The following is a 13,956-nucleotide window of genomic DNA, read 5'->3' on the forward strand; positions in this document are numbered from 1 at the left end:
GCAATTAATTTGCAAACAAACTGCGCGGAACCTAAACAGCCCATTTTAATTAATTTATATCTTAAAATTAGATACCCATTGCATGCAGAACTTTTGTATGCCAACTATAACACCAAAAACCGTCCTGTTGATTTGTTTTTAAATGCCTCAAAGAGTCAATTCTTTATTAATTAATGCTAAGTAGTATAATCTTTAATATTAAAGAAGCGCAGGGTAGTGTCAAAACTTTGATTCGATTTAAACTTAAGCCACTTCTATTTAGATTTAGTTAAAACTTTTTGCTGAAGAAAATGTATGAATTATTGAGTGAATTAGTTGTAGATGACTTGCCATTAGACGGATGGGATTTGTAGAAAAGAAGTTGAAAAGTCTTCGAATTGTTGAAGGAGTAGATTTAGAAGGAACGAAGAAGAGATTTGATTGTTACAATTTTTACTGTTTTGAGATAACTGCTGGACCCATATCTGAAGACCGGAAATATATTCTTTTTTTTTCATCAGCTACCTAATAATATTATCAGAGAGCGCCCAATATAAATTTGTCAACTAAAAATTAAATACATTTAAAAAAGGAACGTTTTCTAACATTGCGACCATCGTCAAGTCTACTTAAAACTGGATTTACAATCAAATAAAAGGATTTACAAAGTATAAAAACTTGTGAATTAACTGTATCTATCGAGTTCTAGCAAATTCATTGAAATAACAACGAATTTTTGAAATTATTTAGAGTTGATATCACATTTGCAATATTCCGTGTACATTTAAAAAGTTAAAGAATTCCATCTTTTATTCTGGAGTTTTTGAAAATCCCGGTTATACTGTTTTCAGTTCCTGAAAAAATTTTTTACTTTCATTTCTAAATGTTGATTTTTGGTTGGGATTGAGAAAACTTCAATTTAATATGAATAAGAAGACTTTTTGAGTTATGATCATTTTTTTTTGAAAAAATTTTTCAAAATCAATTCGTGCCCTTGGTACTAGTCGTGCGTATTTAGTTGCGGTTTCATTTTATTGATGTTAACATTTTTTGTTTTCATTAGTTTTTCAACTCCGGGACTTGCAGCAAATTTGACGCAATCAATAATATGTGCGGTATCAACACACTTAGCGACCTGTTTTCCCACTGGGGAACCTTTCATTTCTTGTCCCAAATATCTAGTGTTAACATGCTGGCTGGTTTTTCAAAAAAAAATTAAAATTGCCTTTTTACATATAAATTTCATTTACCACTTACGATTTCAGATTTTTAGCAGAAGATGATATCAGAGACGGCAAATTTCAATCTACTCGCAAAAGTTTGAGTGTCGTTTCCTCTGTATTGATCAAAGAACATCAGTTTAAACTCATTTTTGGTGAGACTTTTAATTGTTGTGAGAAGTTGTTCATTTTTTGAGCTTTTGGTGTAATCTATTCTTTTTTGACTTTTTTGTACAACAACTCGTTAACAATATTGGAAGATCAATCAGTTGGATACTGATTCTAAGTCCATATCTCCTGATATCTCCTGAGTGCTACATCAAAAGATTGCCAAGCACTGGTTGCTTTGAGAATCCTAATTTCAGTCCTTTGAATCACATTTTTCTTGTGTTGTAACGGCGCACAGCTAAGGAAATTTAAGATTTCCATATTATCAGTAGATTTCCGATACCATTGACAGCTATTTTTTTCACGTTTATGTTCATAGGCAGATCTAAGAACGCCAGGTTTCCATCTGCGTTGGGTATCTCAAGATCGAATTGCAAGTTTTTGTGAAGAGGTTTTGCATATTCAAGGTGCTCAAGCCATGCCCTTAACAGTGCACACTATGCCATCAACACACTTCTTGAATACTTTTCTTTCCTGTGCGTCCTCCATTGTAGATTTTTAGTATAAAAAGATTAGATCCAATCTTTTTCCTGCAAGTTTTCATACTCACTATTACTAATTCCTTGGCTTCTGCATAAAGGCACATTTACATGATCAGCACTTGAAGCGTTACCTCGGGTGAGTAAACATTCGGTTATAATCAATGCAATTTCCCTTCATGTCAGCATTTTTATTTTCTTTCCGTCATTTGGTTTCTGCAAGGATTTCTCTAAAGATTTTATCCACAAATTTGCCAAAATTACCGACAGTGAAGTACCCATGCCTCTATCGTCCTATTGAGTTTACATTCTAATACACTTAAAATGAATATTGGTTACGGTTAATCTCTTCATAGCTGACCTCGGAATATCAGGAAACTCTTAACTGGAGCACAGTTCTTTAAGAGCAGTTTCGATTGCCTCCTCAACGGGTACTTTGATGTACAAGCTTTTTAACATAGAGATAATCTTAGCTCATCTTCCTGCAGGCTCGTAGCCTCGAAAACGGCTCTGGAATCTTTCGATTTAGAGAGAGAGAGAGAGTTTAGGCTTATGTGGGTCTTTCCACATGGGTTTGCACCCTTCATATAACGACTGAGCTGAGCTTCTGCACCGGGTTACAATTTCCACAGCTGCAGTTGAAAGCCCAGGAACATAAGTTGACTTCCGAATAACTTTTGAAGAAGTAGTTTCAGTATATTTTTGTTAAATATTTCTTATCAATTTGATCGAGATCGACGTTCCCTACTTTTCGTATTATATTTAGTAAATAACTGGTTCTTTTCCGGAAGTTTTCATCAGCCTTCCTTGTTCTTGTTTTATTAACTGTTATTAGATCGTTTTGACGTGTGCTTAACAACCCTTCATTATTGTTTGTTTTAATGGGTATTTTTATATTGTAAGATCCTTTAAGCAGTGAGATGAGCATTAATAGATCATGCAATTCAAAGTAATATGACAATGGCAGCAACTTCAGTATGGTCAGTCTTTGCTTGTAACTAATTTCCCAGTTACTGATTATCCACGAGGACCTTTCATTTTGTCTCAATAGTGGCCCCTGGTATCCTCAGGAAAAGGGAGACAGAAATTTTTTCAGGTTCTCACAACTGCTACCGGTTTTTGACACAACAGGCCAAAGCGGAGTACCGTTTTTATGTTTTTTATGTCCATAAAGCCTGACCCGTTGCGATCCAGTTGTCCTGAGCCTGTGAAAAATCTTTTCGCTTATCTTTCACTGATTCATTAGTTGTTGCAAACTGCTACTTATCTGTTTCTCAGTTTTTACGGTTAGGTCGTCACTTTCTCCATTACGAGCCTCGAACTGACTGGCACTAAGGATTTCATCTTTATTTGTTTTTCCTCTCGTCTTTATTTTTTGGTTTTGGATATCTACGGTTAAAAAGGGATCTAGATCCTATCTTAACCGGTGGTCTTAACTCTCCTCAATCTTTCATGCCGTGTATGTTAATGAAAGGTCCTCCTCTGTATGTTTTCTGCATGTTTTGAAGGTATATGCAGATAGAAATAAAGAAATTTTGAACTTCTAACTACTCTGGCCCTTAAAGTAGGAACAGATTTGGGGTCAGGGATAAAAACTGGTTTCATTTGTTAATAAAAGATCATTTATTGTTCATATGTGTACTTGAATGGTCATGAGTACGGAACGTAACTTAAATCGCTCCCGTTTTTAGACGTTCAACTCCTCAGAGACCTACTGTTCAAGACGTTCATTTCAAATGAAAAATAGTTCAAACAGGACATATAGGCAATGGTGTCATCGCTGGCGGCAATTCTGGTGAACAAATGGACGAATTCTTCTAAAGGTGCCATTAATAGAAAATGATACAAGCAGACAATAACTTTTTGCTGCCCAAAACTGCACACATGCAGCCTTTATGAAAAAATGTGAAGTTTTTGTGCTTATTCGATTTCCAATCCATTTTTTATTAATAGATTTGAAAATACAGCATATGTAATACAAAGACCCAGTGCTGGGAGGACTGCGAACCAGCCAAAGATGACTGGCAGGTGTCAAGAAAACTCTTAAAATAGACTAAAGAGGTTATAAACATCACCAAAAACGACTACAAAATTTCCTCAAACTGATTTCAATTGACTGAGCTTCGTCTTCAGCCGTTCCCAGCGGGAACCTTTACTCTTAAAGCCACGACAATGAAAACTGATTCAAGACGAGATCAAATCTAATGGACTTTGGACATTGAGACTCAATGAAACCTTTTTCTCGTAAAACTTTGCAAACTTCAATATTCTGTATTGGAAAGACTAGCGCATACTACAAATATCGCAAATCGACAAAGAAAAGTAAACACAAGCAAGCAAAAATAATTGACTAGAAAGCAAATGTTTGTCCACCTATCTTTGTGTGCACTTCTCGGGCTGGCCTTTCAGCTTCAAGGGTGCTGAAACAGTTGGCTTAGGAACTCTCCGCACAAAGACTTTTGTGAGGATAATATGACTGATATGCGAACATTGAGCTTCACTCATAGTAGCGCCATATTTTGCATCCGAGTCTCTAAGATTCTAATGGGGCCCAAAATTGTTGACGCAGCAACAGGAGTGGCTAGCGAACAAGGGAGGCTGTTAGATTAATTTATATACATGCGCCTTTCTGTTGTTCTCTTTTTGCTATTCATTGTCTTTCAGTCTTCTCTTCTTTGTCTTCATTTTTTATAGTCATTTCATTAAGAAATTTATAAAAATGATTTATGTTTGGATGTATCGTTCGTAGGACTTCCAGGAACCAGCCGATATTCACCGTGTTGGGGAGGGGAGATATTATTTCACTTTTAAATAGCTGCAAAGCAATAGCTGGGGCTAATATTGGACGTCTCATGTTTTTTTTTTACAATTCAAAGAATTTCAATTGTTGAGGCGGTGTCTTTTTTTAAAGATCTATGCACACATTTTCATGATTTTTGAAGTCAAATTGGGGAAGTGATTGGTGGTCAAGCCGAAATAGGAAGTGGAGCAAAAAAGCAAAAGGTTTTGAGGATTGATTTTTTTAAACTCAAGTTTTAAAGTAGAGCGAGAAAAGGGTGTTTGAACAAAATTCTAGAATGTGGATTTTTGTTTTTGTTGCAATTTGACTTTTCAATTTTGTCAGGTTTCATACCCCTTTTGTCACCATCTCAATCAAAATATAACATGTAAGCATTTAATGAAAAGAAGCTATTGCGGATCCACAAAGCTATTGTGGCTATTTTCTGTCAATATGCACCTATGTTTCTTGTGTTCTATACGCAAAAGAGTGATAATGGCGTTGTTTTTTGTCATTTTTCGCATCATATCAGGCGTGGAATCCGTTTGAGTCATTTGTTCTCCAGTTCTGAATTCAGTTCTTTACCTGTCGTGTTTAATCTGTACATTGTTTTAGATTGATTGGAAATCTTGAAACATGTCTGGCGAAGACATGTTTAAGCAGATTTCGAGTAGGAATGGAGCAGGAGCTCCTACATATAGTGCAAGTTTGAGCTCAAGTTATGCCTCTGAGGTTGGTCATTTCGGAAAAGGCAACTCGTCGAAAGCTCTGAACGAAAAGAAAATAGCAAACGCTGCTGAACGACTTCTTGTGGTAGTTATTTTGGCAATCTGTTGCATTGAGGGATTCATATCTCGCTTATTTGCTGTTATTCGATTTGAGAGTATAATTCACGAGTTTGATCCGTGGTTTAATTATCGGGCCACGTCTCAGTTGGTGGAAAATGGATGGTACCAGTTTTTAAATTGGTTTGATGACCGTGCTTGGTACCCCCTTGGGAGAATAGTTGGAGGAACTGTTAGTTTCTTTTTCCAAATTAGTTGTTTCTTTTTTAACGAGTTAATTCGATAAAGTTGAAACTGTAATGTTTAGGTATATCCTGGTCTGATGATAACGTCGGGTCTGATACATCTCATTTTGAATGGATTGAATTTCACCGTGCATATCCGAGATGTTTGTGTATTTCTTGCTCCCTTGTTCAGTGGTCTTACGGCGATTGCTGCCTATTTTCTTACAAAAGAAATATGGTCAAAAGGCGCAGGACTTCTAGCAGCCTGTTTCATGTGCATTGGTACGTACCACATAGATTACATCGGTTTTATCTTTTTAAAGCATTTTGAATTTCAATGCTGCATTTCAGTTCCTGGCTATATTTCTCGTTCTGTGGCTGGCTCCTACGATAACGAGGGAATTGCAATCTTTGCTCTGCTAATCACATACTATTTCTGGATCAAGTCGCTTAAAACTGGATCTGTAATGTGGGCATGTATCACAGCACTCTCCTACATGTATATGGTTAGTAGCGACGGAGACAGACACAGGAGTTTTGAAAAATTAATTAGAATTGCAATAATTGATTGCTGGCTATAATTTAATTGCAATAATTGATTGGAACGACTCAATTAATTGCTAATAATTAGAGAAAGTTGAAGCAACATTCTCTAAATCGTAAGTAATTCGATCAACGCATTTTTCTTTATAAAATGCAAAGACAATTATTGATAGATAGTCAAATCTATTGTTATGGTTTGTCAATTAATTTAGCTGATTGGCAAAATAGAAGTGTTTAATGTGTTTACCCTAAAAGTGTACCGAATTCGTAAGAGTAGTTTTGAAGTCGAGAAAGCCGCCTTTGTCCATTGATCTGCTCCTGCAATAGGGGAGCTAGCCCATCAGCTTCGAAAGCAATACGGGGCTTGGCAGTAAGAATCAGCGAGAGAAAAAAAGGATTCATATTCTGACGTGATTACATGCATTAGGACAAAACTTAGCTTTGCGCTTTCGCTTAGCTCCATGTGGAGTCCTTTTTCGTCAAATCCAATAGATAGATGCTACTTGTTCAATTGCTGTGAAACAAAGTTTGTAGAAATTTTATTAGTCCTGCTGGGACTAATGTGATTTTTAATGCGATTTTTTGTACTACCAACTTTTTGTCTGATTAATAGCCGCGAAGCGATAGCGGCTATTATTGGAGACATCGTGGTATCGTTAATTCGCCGTCTCCGTCGATGATTCCTGTGACCAATGGATTTCAATGACTTCTGCTTTGCAGTTAAAATTGATTGTGCGTGACGTCATTTCTTTGCTTTTAGGTCAATTGCGTGACGTACCTCACTCAAAAAATGACTTTTGAACTCACTTAATGAACTTGAAATTTTATGAACATTTACTAGTTAAAGATCAATAGTGTGCATCTAAGTAGTGCTAAACGTATATGACCTAATGCTTGAGTAATAAAGTTTTGAGTTTTTGATTTCGAATATTAATTTTGAGAAAGCTCTTATTATGGCTTTCTCCTTATAGAGCGCATATGTCTCATAAAAATGACAGTCCGAATCTAGCCAAAAAGTCTAGTGGTCTATTAAGGGACTGGTGGTCAATCTGTCTATCTTATCTCTTTAGTTGTTTGAATTCGATGGAAGGCCACAAGCGTCTATCGCGGCTATTTTCCGGCAATCTGCCGGCTATGTTCATTTTTTTTATCTGACCATTTGACTTTTTTTTTCTCAGAAAACGATAAACAGGTAAAGACCGGATGTCATATTAAGTTGGTCTCTAATTAAGGAATTCGCCGAAACTGTTTGAGACAAATTCATGTTGTGAAGGATGGTTCTCAGAGTTGGACCTCTTCCCACATAATTAACCCCATTTAATCATTTGAGCCAAAACTAGGCCCCGAAACGCAGCTAGCTACCGACAAACCCAACCGGTGGTCCGACTTTTGAGAGCAATTGGCCCGATGTTATTGGTTATGTCTATACCTACTGTATGTCTATACCTACTGTAACCAGTTTTATTGCAGGTGTCCGCGTGGGGTGGCTATGTGTTCATCACCAATCTGGTGCCACTGCATGCATTTGTGCTTGTTCTCATGCAGAGATACAGTCATCGCTTATATGTGGGTGAGTAACTTTTGTACAGCTTGTCTAATTAAAACGCACAAGAAAACGATAAAAGGCTTGATTTCTAAAGTCCATGAAGAGGTGTCTTACTTCCTTCTGACTCTAATTCAGTGGAAATGTAATTGGCTGAATGTTGGGGACTATATGACAAAGAAATTTTAATTTAGCGGTTATTGAAAGTTTATTTTTTTCTCTATTTTATTTGTCACTTCTACCGTTGCTAATGTTACGGCCAGAAGTGAACAGGCAAAACTGAATAGTACAAATTTTAGAGTAATCGTTTGTAACTACATGGTCTTTTTCCTTGTTTAATTTACATTAGATATCATTCATAGGAAACGAGCGCGGCTACTCATTAATTGCGTTGGAACCAAAATTGAAGGAATTATTGCAGTCGTGTGAATGTATGATTGTATTGGGCCACTGTCTTTTTTTTCAAGATCTGTTCACTCATTTTCATGATTTTTGAAGTCGAATTGGAGTAGTGATTTTGGTCCGCCGAAACAGGAAGCAGAGCGAGAAAACGAGTGGTTTTGCGGCGTGAATTTTTTTCGCTCTAATTTTAAAGTAGAGTGAGAAAACGGTGTTGAATTTTTGGTGTTGAATCGCCGCATGTGAACAAAAAAGATGAATTTTTGTTCATATGCGGCGATTTCATTTTGATTACTACTGTTTTTTTTCCAATTTTTGGATCGGATTTTTTTGTTAATGGTTTTCCCAATCCATTCATAATTCAGTCTAGGCGTAGTTTTTTTGCTCGAACCAAATTTCCCTTTCTCGCTAGTGGCTTTTGTTCACATGTGGCATTTTAGCTTTGATTTTCTGTTTTTTTTTATTTTTTTGATCTGATTTTATTTTGAAAGGGTTTTCACTTTTAGTGCGTTCTAGGTCGTTTCTAGTCAATGAAAATTCTTCGAATTATACGTCAGGACTTGTCCTGCTATGTTTTTTACTTCGTCGGATAAAAGTTTTTCGCTTTACCTTAGTTCACAGCTTGTTCAACATTTCGCGTGAATTTTTTTGACATCTCTAGGCTAGTTTCACTCTTCTCTCAGTCTGCTAAGAGTGTTTTTAGACAGCAGTTGCTCAGCAACGCAATTCAAAATGAACTGTCAGTGTCAAAAAACGAAATCAGAACTAGAAACGGGATAAAGCCCGTTTTTAGATGCCCGCTACTCGAACTTTGTTGGTAGTTACCGTTTCTAATGCTTATTGGTATTGATACTAGCCCCTATGTGGTCTGACTACGAAAGAGGAATATGTTCAGCTCCAAAATGACATCAAAATAGTTCACACTTTAAAATTGATTGTACAAAAGTCATTTAAAATTGACTGTACGGAAGTCAAATTGATTGTACAAAAGTCATATTTTTGACCAATTGGTTCCACTCTTCGATTTTAAAGCATCGTACTGTTCTAGAGTAATCTCTAATAACATTATTTGAAGTCTCTCAGTCAAGTAATTCTCACCCTGATAAAGCAGGTTGCAATCAATCCCTACATCGAGAGGTATCACTCTACAATGAAATTAGTGCCAGGCTTAGATAGAACACATCGCCCGTAGTTCGAGAGGAATTCGACCGAACTAAGTTAGTTATGTTTATTGATTGCCGCGAAGCGATAGCTCGGGCCATTATTGGCCTTCTCTTGATTTTTACTCAATGAAGTTGAATTGTATTGGAGAATATTTTTACGAATTGAAAAGAGAATTGGCGGAGCGTCTTTTTTTATCGATAATTTAAGCGTATTTAAAATAGGATGTAAAACTCACTGCCGCACGTGAAAACAAAGTTTAGGTCAAATGGTTGAACGAATTAAAAAGCAGAGAAAAGAGAGGAGAAAAAGTTTTGCTAAGCGAGCAAAATTTCATGCGCGGCCTTTTCGTTCGGACAGCATTTTTTATATTTTTGTGCTTAGCGTTTTTGGGTAGATAGGGTTTTTTTTTTACTAACCATGACTGACAAGTAAGTGTTCATTAGGAAGAACTTTTGTCCATCTAAGCTATATAAGAGACGTTTAGATGCAATCGTAAGCTGTTTTGTGATTTTGGTGCTGATGGTTTTATTTTTCTTTTATTTTTTGAATTTTTTCAATCATTATAATGTCTGATGTTTTTTAGTTGAAAATAGTCTTTTTTATGGATTTTAGTTACCTTTTGATTTGGTTGATACCACTTTGAGTTTTTTTTAGTCGTAATAGATTGGATAAATTCAGTGAATTTCTTTTTCTGAACAATTGCTTTTTCTTTTTTGAGCAATTTTGTAAAATTTTTGACCTTTTAACCTTTCAGAATAGTTTTGAATTTGAATAGCTTGTAAAGAGTTGTCTCAGGGGCATTGTTACTTAGTGAAAATTTTTTAAAGGATTGATAGGCCAGATTTTATAGAAGAAATGAACCATTTTGCAGTTTTGTAGTTATTTTTTACTCATGTTTTAAGTGTTCTCCATTGCGCTTGGGTGTATTGTGGTAGTGCTCATTGAACAAGCAAAAATTGTTTCTCTTGGTTTGTTGAGAACAGTTGAAACAATTTTTTGAAAATGTCTACAAATTAACAGGTTTTTTTGCTCGGCTTCTCTCGCTTTTCGAGATATATCGTTAAAATTACAGAAAAAAAAGTATTTGAAAAAAATTTGCTTTTTCGCCTGCGCGTTTTTGATTCTTGGCTGGATTTTGTCTAATTGTTTTCGCCAATTCATTTATTCCATTCTAGTATGTTGTTTAGTTAATGAAAATTCTTTGTTGTTGTTAAGGACTTGTGTTGCTCTGTTTTCTATTTCGTCGTCAATTTTTTTGTTACGACCATATAATGTCACGATGAATTGAATTCTCCTTTCTGTTCGTCCATTTATGCATATTTGACTGAATTGCTTGCATTACATTTTTTAACTCTTTTTTTGCGAAATTAAGTTATCCTACCAAAAAGTTGAGAAGTGTTTGATCCACAATTGAATCACCAATGAGCTGAGAGATCAGGAATAACTCATAAAACAGCTGAATCAATTGATTGGAACTGAATGTAACTCCAACTCAAAGAACAATAAGTTTAAAAGTAACAGTAAAATCTGAATCAAATTATTTTTCAAACTTGACGAAAAAAATAAAACGGTGTGCGCGAGACAGCAAAACACAAAAAATACCGACAGAATGCGAAATTGGTGCAATTTAAACTCTAGAAACCGTGCCCATTAAACAATTGTATATATGAAAAACGGCTATAGCTCCTCAATAAGGAGATTTAGCGGTTAAGTTTTGGTAATTAAGTCCATGTTCAGCTCTTATATTCTTATTTCAAATATCCATTTGTTTGCTGGGCATGGGTTCTAAAATTTAAATTGCACGAATAGTTCCGCTTCCTGTCGGTTGATTGTGTTTTGCTGTCTCGTGCACATTGTTTTACTTTCTGCCTCAAATTTGAAAAATAATTTAATTCAGATTTCTCTGCTACTTATACACCTACTTTTTTTTGCATTCAGTTGCATTCAGCTCACATCAGTTAAATCAGTTGCTCAATTAATTTGTTCTGTAATTTCATATAAAAGATACGAATCTTAAACTATCAATATAAAACGGTGAGAAAGTCTACTTTTGATTACTGTCGACAATCGACCGGCTAGGTTTGTTATTTTAACCGTTGAAAACCCACTAATCTGGCCCAAGACGCTTTCTGATTAGCCCTGATTCCATTTGAAACAGCATTGCTATGAAAAAATTAAAGACTAGTTTTGGGTGTGGCTTTTGATCTCAGATAAGTTCTGACGTGTGGCAAAGTTCTGATGCGAAAAATTGCTATTGTCTGTAATCATGATTTTTCACTGATTAAATTCTTATCTCAACCTAAAGTTAGCCAGCTTTGGTTATGATAGCGATGATTATTGTTCATAAATGAGGCTTCAACCTATTCGAGCAAAAAAAGTTGCATCAAATAAGCCAACCCTCTCGGCTTTCGTTGCAGAGCAATTCGTCTGACGGTAGTCGCTTGTTAATTGCTCTCGAACGAAGTTTGAAGCAATTATTGTAAACGTGTTTTCTTGTGCAAAATTTTTGCTTGACCGAGTTGAGTTTTGAGTGACTTTTGCGCCCTTTACTTTTGCGTTTTCCGTGATCTAAATCTCTCTCTCATTTTAAAATATCAGCGGATGAGCTCAAGTGGCGGCAGTCCACTACTAAAAGTCAAATGAAAAACGCGGTGCATTTTTTCACTTTAAATTTTTATTAGTGACTGTAGTGGTGTATAGTAACCTCTAATGAGGTCATTTGAAGCCCCCATTGTTCCCCCGTCTGAAGCAGGATGCAATAGGTGAGAGCTCTAAATTAGCTTTCATGGATTTCAATTTTTATAGGATTTCTCTCAAATGGTTTTCATGTTTTTTTTTTATTTTACAAATTATTTGGTATTAATTTTGATACGCCATTTTTTTGGCATGAGTATTTATGTGATAGGTTTTGTGATAGTTATCATTGTAGGAAACAGTCGGAAACTTTCTGTTTGGATCCGTGCTCTTTTGTATGTTTTTGTGAAAACTAGTCAACATTAGCTGATTTATAGATAGATATATATGTGTGTTAATGATGGTGTTGTGTTGCAGCGTTCTCCGTGTGGTTTATAATGGGTCTGTTGTTGTCTATGCAAGTGCCTTTTGTGGGATTCCAGCCAGTGAGAACATCCGAACACATGGCAGCTGCCGGCACTTTCCTTCTCTTACAGGCCTATGCCTTCTTAGCCTACCTGAAAACTAAGGTAATCAACCAACCAACCCCCTGCAATTCAATATCAACACCATACACTACCCCCTCCCCATTCTCGGTCCATCCTCAGCACCATTGCAAAATCCATGGTAGGTGCACAATGGATACAAAAATTGCCATAGTTATAATCGTGACAAATGTAGCTAATGTATTCAAGGATAGCATCAGAATCAACAATATACCATAACATGCGTTTTTCAGTGAATGAATTGGAATAAATACTTCTTGGAGCAGAAATCATCCAAATTCTTTGGAAAGCGTATATTGTCATTTTAAAATTGCTCTCAGAGGAAGTTTGATGCAATTATTGTAAACGTGTATTTTTTATGCGAAATTTTTGCTTGACCGATTTTGCGCTTTTGTTCTAGAACATTCTTTGACTTCTTAAGTGACCTTTTAACACTTTAATTCTTCATTTTTGAGTATCTGAGTGGCTATCGCTTAATTTTTTTTAGAAAAGTCAAGGTAATATTCAACGGCAGCGAAGGCTGAACACTGTGTTGGGAGATTGGATCGGAAATGAAATTATTCAGGTTGCATATCGACCAATCAGATTTAAGCACTCACTTGAAATAGAGCGTATGAGACGTTCGGTCGTGATAATTTGTTTGGTTGTGATAGATTAATCAAATTCAACGGTCCGTTAAGACTTGACTATGGCTCGCGAGGCATGATCAAATGCGTCAATTTCACGTCAGCTCGCAAATAAATTCAGTCAATTTTTTAATCTACTATCCCAATTTTACCCTTTTCGATCTATTGTCCTTTTAGTCTATTGTCCGGTCACTTGATCACATGTTTGGTTGCGATATTTTGATATGTCACACGGATCGAAAATTGTCCTGAATTAAAAAGGGACTGAAGCAGAAAAAAGCTCAAATTGACACGAGCTGTTAGATAATTACCTCGAAGAGTATTTGCTTGGGTTAATTGATCTCGGGTCCGGGTGTGATAGTTACATACCAAATCGCATGGACTCCGATGTTTACAGTATAGATAATTGTGCTTTCAAACGAAGTCGGTCTTTTTTATGAGATTTTTCGCTTGACCATCTTTTCGTCTGACGCTTTTGACTTTTCGTCGTCAAAAACGGGATAAACAGGTAGCGCCTAGCGGGCATTAAGTGCTCTTAGAGCATTTTAGCTCTGTTTCAGCTCAAACTGTTTTGGAGACTTATACTTATGGTGTGAAGGGCGGTTCTTAGAGATTGAAGGCACCCCCGCTATTGACGCCCCCCCCCCCCCCCCCACTATTTTACTATTGCCCCACCCCTCCGCGACCGCGCTGTTGCCCCCACCCAGCTGCTGCCCCCTCCCTCCCCAATAGCCTCCCACCCTGTGCATCCTCCTCCCTACCCCCCCCCCCCACGGTGGCTACTGACGAACAACCGATCGCTAAAAACATGCAATTTTATGCTAATTTTCGCAATTTTTTCCAAGCTTTTTTTGAGTATTTTTAGCCA

General features: G+C 36.4%; 1 protein-coding gene across 1 annotated transcript in view; it reads left to right on the forward strand.

Moving 5' to 3' along the window:
• Positions 1-5,243: 5,243 nt before the first annotated feature.
• LOC142352923 (dolichyl-diphosphooligosaccharide--protein glycosyltransferase subunit STT3B-like) overlaps positions 5,244-13,956 on the forward strand; it is a 17,328-nt gene continuing 8,615 nt past the window's right edge. Inside the window, exons 1-5 of the mRNA XM_075405080.1 lie at positions 5,244-5,642; positions 5,718-5,916; positions 5,986-6,140; positions 7,648-7,747; positions 12,335-12,583. Of these exons, the coding sequence (XP_075261195.1) occupies positions 5,262-5,642; positions 5,718-5,916; positions 5,986-6,140; positions 7,648-7,747; positions 12,335-12,583 (1,084 nt within the window). The 5' untranslated portion in view covers positions 5,244-5,261. The remainder of the gene's footprint in view (positions 5,643-5,717; positions 5,917-5,985; positions 6,141-7,647; positions 7,748-12,334; positions 12,584-13,956) is intronic.

Source organism: Convolutriloba macropyga, chromosome 14 (genome assembly GCF_964194025.1).
Source record: "Convolutriloba macropyga chromosome 14, txConMacr16.3, whole genome shotgun sequence".
In the NCBI taxonomy this organism is placed as follows: Eukaryota; Metazoa; Xenacoelomorpha; order Acoela; family Convolutidae; genus Convolutriloba; species Convolutriloba macropyga.